General features: G+C 38.5%; 1 protein-coding gene across 1 annotated transcript in view; it reads right to left on the reverse strand.

The window, feature by feature from the left end:
• Window positions 1-3,511, reverse strand: part of LOC107296300 (contactin-6-like) — a gene marked incomplete at its 5' end in the record, with an annotated part of 37,387 nt that overhangs the window by 16,569 nt on the left and 17,307 nt on the right. The window contains 1 exon segment of the mRNA XM_015825647.1: window positions 1,160-1,230. Within this exon segment, the coding sequence (XP_015681133.1) occupies window positions 1,160-1,230 (71 nt within the window).

Below are 3,511 nucleotides of genomic sequence, written 5' to 3' on the forward strand. Positions count from 1 at the left end.
TTCAACTGCTCATGCTATTTAAAGGCAAGCTTGAAAACTAAACTTCATAGATTCTATAGAGAACATTCAGTATGGAGTTGGGAGATTATTATTCCTGTTTGCTGGAAAGCAGGCCATACTTACCATAGAGCAATAGAGTTGCTTATTTGACTTTGACAGGTAAAAATCACCAATGAGATATGGAAGCATGGAGATGTGGTGACATGTTCCCTATGCAGTCCTCCTAAGCTTTGTTTCTTTTTCTAAATTTTCAGATGTTCTACAGAACATTTTTCGATTAGCAGTGGGACATAACAAATCTAAATAATGTGAATGAAAAAAAAGAGATAATATCAGTACTTGGGCTTGGAAATACATTGGATTATCCTTGCTGAGTTGTGTCTTTACTATTCTCCAAAGTCACAGACAGCTAGAAATAAATGTTGATTTCATTGGAACTTACTAGTTAATAAACCTAGGTTGGAGTCTTATGTATGAATCATCTATTTGCCATCTAAACATTCATACAATGATACTTGATATTGAAAGGCCTTATCCTTTTTTTATGTATGACAAGATACAACCTACCAGCATTATATTCCAAATAATAAGGGTGGAAGTAACAAAAATTATCAGGGGACTGGAGGCTAAAACATATAAAGAATGGTTGCTGGAATTGGGTATGTCTAGTTTAATGAAGAGAAGGACGAGGGGGGACATGATAGCAGTGTTCCAATATCTCAGGAGTTGCCACAAAGAAGAGGGAGTCAAGCTATTATCCAAAGCACCTTAGGGCAGGACAAGAAGCAATGAATGGAAACTAATCAAGGAGAGAAGCAACCTAGAACTAAGGAGAAATTTCCTGACAGTTAGAACACTTAACCAGTGGAACAACTTGCCTCCATAAGTTGTGAATGCTCAAACACTGGAAGTTTTTAAGAAGAGATTAGACAATCACTTGTCTGAAATGGTATAGGGTTTCCTGCCTGAGCAGGGAGTTGGAGACCTCCAAGGTCCCTTCTAACTCTGTTACTCTATTTTATTCTAAATATCTTTACAAGATTTCTCTTAGTTTACATCTCTAAATTGCTAACAATAGCACAACAAAGTGATTTTGTTAGAGCTGTCTTATTTGTTCCATTCATTATCTTGAAGAACTGAGATTGATTTACAAAATTACCTCCCATGTGATGATAAGTTCAGATCAGCTTCCTCCACCTCCACTCACATTTGTGGGTGCCACTGTGGGAACTAACAGAGAGAAACACACAAACAACAGATATATGCCAATCCATGAGAACCAAGATCAAGAGTTGTTTACAGAGAACTAAAATGCTCTCTCATAATAATTGTCTGACACTTCATTGGACAATGTGACCTGCACTATTAATGGGGAGGGAGACTCGATACTTTTAATATACTGATTTTGGCACCAATTAACAAGAGCTGGTTTTCCTTTCATCTGTGCCAAAATGATGTGCTCAATAAAGTTTTGCATTATAGATTGCATCATCTCAACTATGCTTACTTCACTGGGTTCATCAGTTGGAATCTTGACATGGTGATCAAATGATCCCAGGATGCTGCAAAGGTTCTAACTACATGCCAGTTGCCAAGTTCCTGAATTTTGATCATGCAACATTGGGGGTGCTGCAATGGTCACAAATGTGAGGACTGGTTGTAAGACGCTTTTTTCATTGTTGTAATTTCAAACAGTTGCTAAATGAATGGTTGTAAGTCAAGTATTCCTTATAATCACTTACTTGAACATGTGGCACTTATTTTTCTGTAGATTATCATTATTGCTACAAAATTATCCACATCATGAGCAACTATTTTATAGTTCTTGTATTACTATGCATTACTATTACTATACAATACATATACTATGTAATACATACAAAAAACATTATTATACAGGCCTCAATATATCTTAACTTTCAATCTACAGAATATGCAACCTTTTCATTTTTGACAAATTTGTGATTTCCTTTACTGCAGGGTAGTCTGTATTCATAAAAATAAAGTTATATTTTATTTTTGGATGGAAATGTGTCATCAAATTTTGCTGTTACCAATAACTGAGTGAATTGCTTAGGAGTTACCCAACACAGGAAAAGCGAATGGGATGATTAACTAAAATGAAGAATTAAAATGAGACTTTTAAGCCAAGTACAGGTAACATTCCACTGTCCAACAAATTAGTTAATGCTCAATTAGGCTTGTGTTAAATAAGTATTTACTGTATTTGCATGGGAAAGAAATGAATACCACTGCTCAACAAAAGCCTCAACTGGGCCATAGCTGAGAATAAGATGAAAATTTTCAGATAACTGCACAATTAATTCTTCCTTCCATTTCAATAAAATGAGTAATAGCTCATTTGCTTGTAGAAAAAGTAACAATTCATGATCAGGTTTCAGTTAGCAATGTATAAGACAGATACGCCATTTCCCCTTTTATTACCATTTGTTACACCTGTTTCTCTGAAGATGACATTAATTAGCAATGTCACCATTTAGTAAAGAGCTACAAAGAGCTTCCCTATTGTTTTTGGAACAGTTATAATACTAAATGGGGAGGGTTTATCAAAATCTCAGGTCCTGCGCAGTAAATGAAAGGTGCTATTTTATTTCATTATCTTCCATGCAGGTAGTCCTTGGATCATCACTGTAATGGAGCCTGCCCATTATAGTCACAAATTGTGAGTATTGTTAAGCAAGGCAATCATGTCATGGCTTGCTCACCTCTGCTCTCCCCAATGCAGTATTATGTGATTATACAAGTTGTTAAACACAGCATAGGTGAGGTAAGGACCTGAAAGGCCTAGCACAGGCTCATGTCCACCTGGCCTGGGTGTCCCAAGGTCTCCCCCACTCTGAGGCAATCTGCGCTCCAGTTCCCACTCTTTGGGGTCTCCACAGGCTTTGGGCCTGCTTCCCACTTCACTTGGTCCTATATCCTCCTCTTCTAAGCCCCACTATTCACACAGTTACTTTTGGAAGATCTGGGGAGCTCTATAGTTCATATTGGTGAAAAGAGGAGAGGCTGCTCCACCTCTTGACCTCTCATGGCAGCCACTCCAAAAATGGTATCTGTTTCTGTTTCTGAGACAGAATCACATAGCCTAAGGATGTTGAGGAGTGACCTGCCCTCCTTCCCTAACATGAGCAGCTGCTCAGCATCCCTACAAGTGGACAGCAGAAGTGGCATCCATAAGCTGCATGGCTTCACATCAGAAGCTGGCACCACAGTTTTGCAAGCCACCCAGAATCACTGATAGTGAGTAGATGGCCACATAAATTTTCTTAAATATGAATGAATGAATACATTTTCAGAGTGACAACAATTCATAAAAATAGCACCCGCTTACAGATAGTGTCATGCAGCCTAGGGATGCCAAGGGGTAGAATGGGCTGCCCACCTTCCACAGTGTGAGTTTTGGAGCTTCAGATATTTTCCAAAAGATCGGTGACGGGGAACAGGAGGCAGGTATGGAGCCCAGTGGGATGAGAAGCAGGCAACTAGCTAT

The sequence above is a fragment of the Protobothrops mucrosquamatus genome, unplaced genomic scaffold, assembly GCF_001527695.2.
Source record: "Protobothrops mucrosquamatus isolate PMUCROS unplaced genomic scaffold, P.Mucros_1.0 scaffold2739, whole genome shotgun sequence".
NCBI classification, from domain to species: domain Eukaryota; kingdom Metazoa; phylum Chordata; class Lepidosauria; order Squamata; family Viperidae; genus Protobothrops; species Protobothrops mucrosquamatus.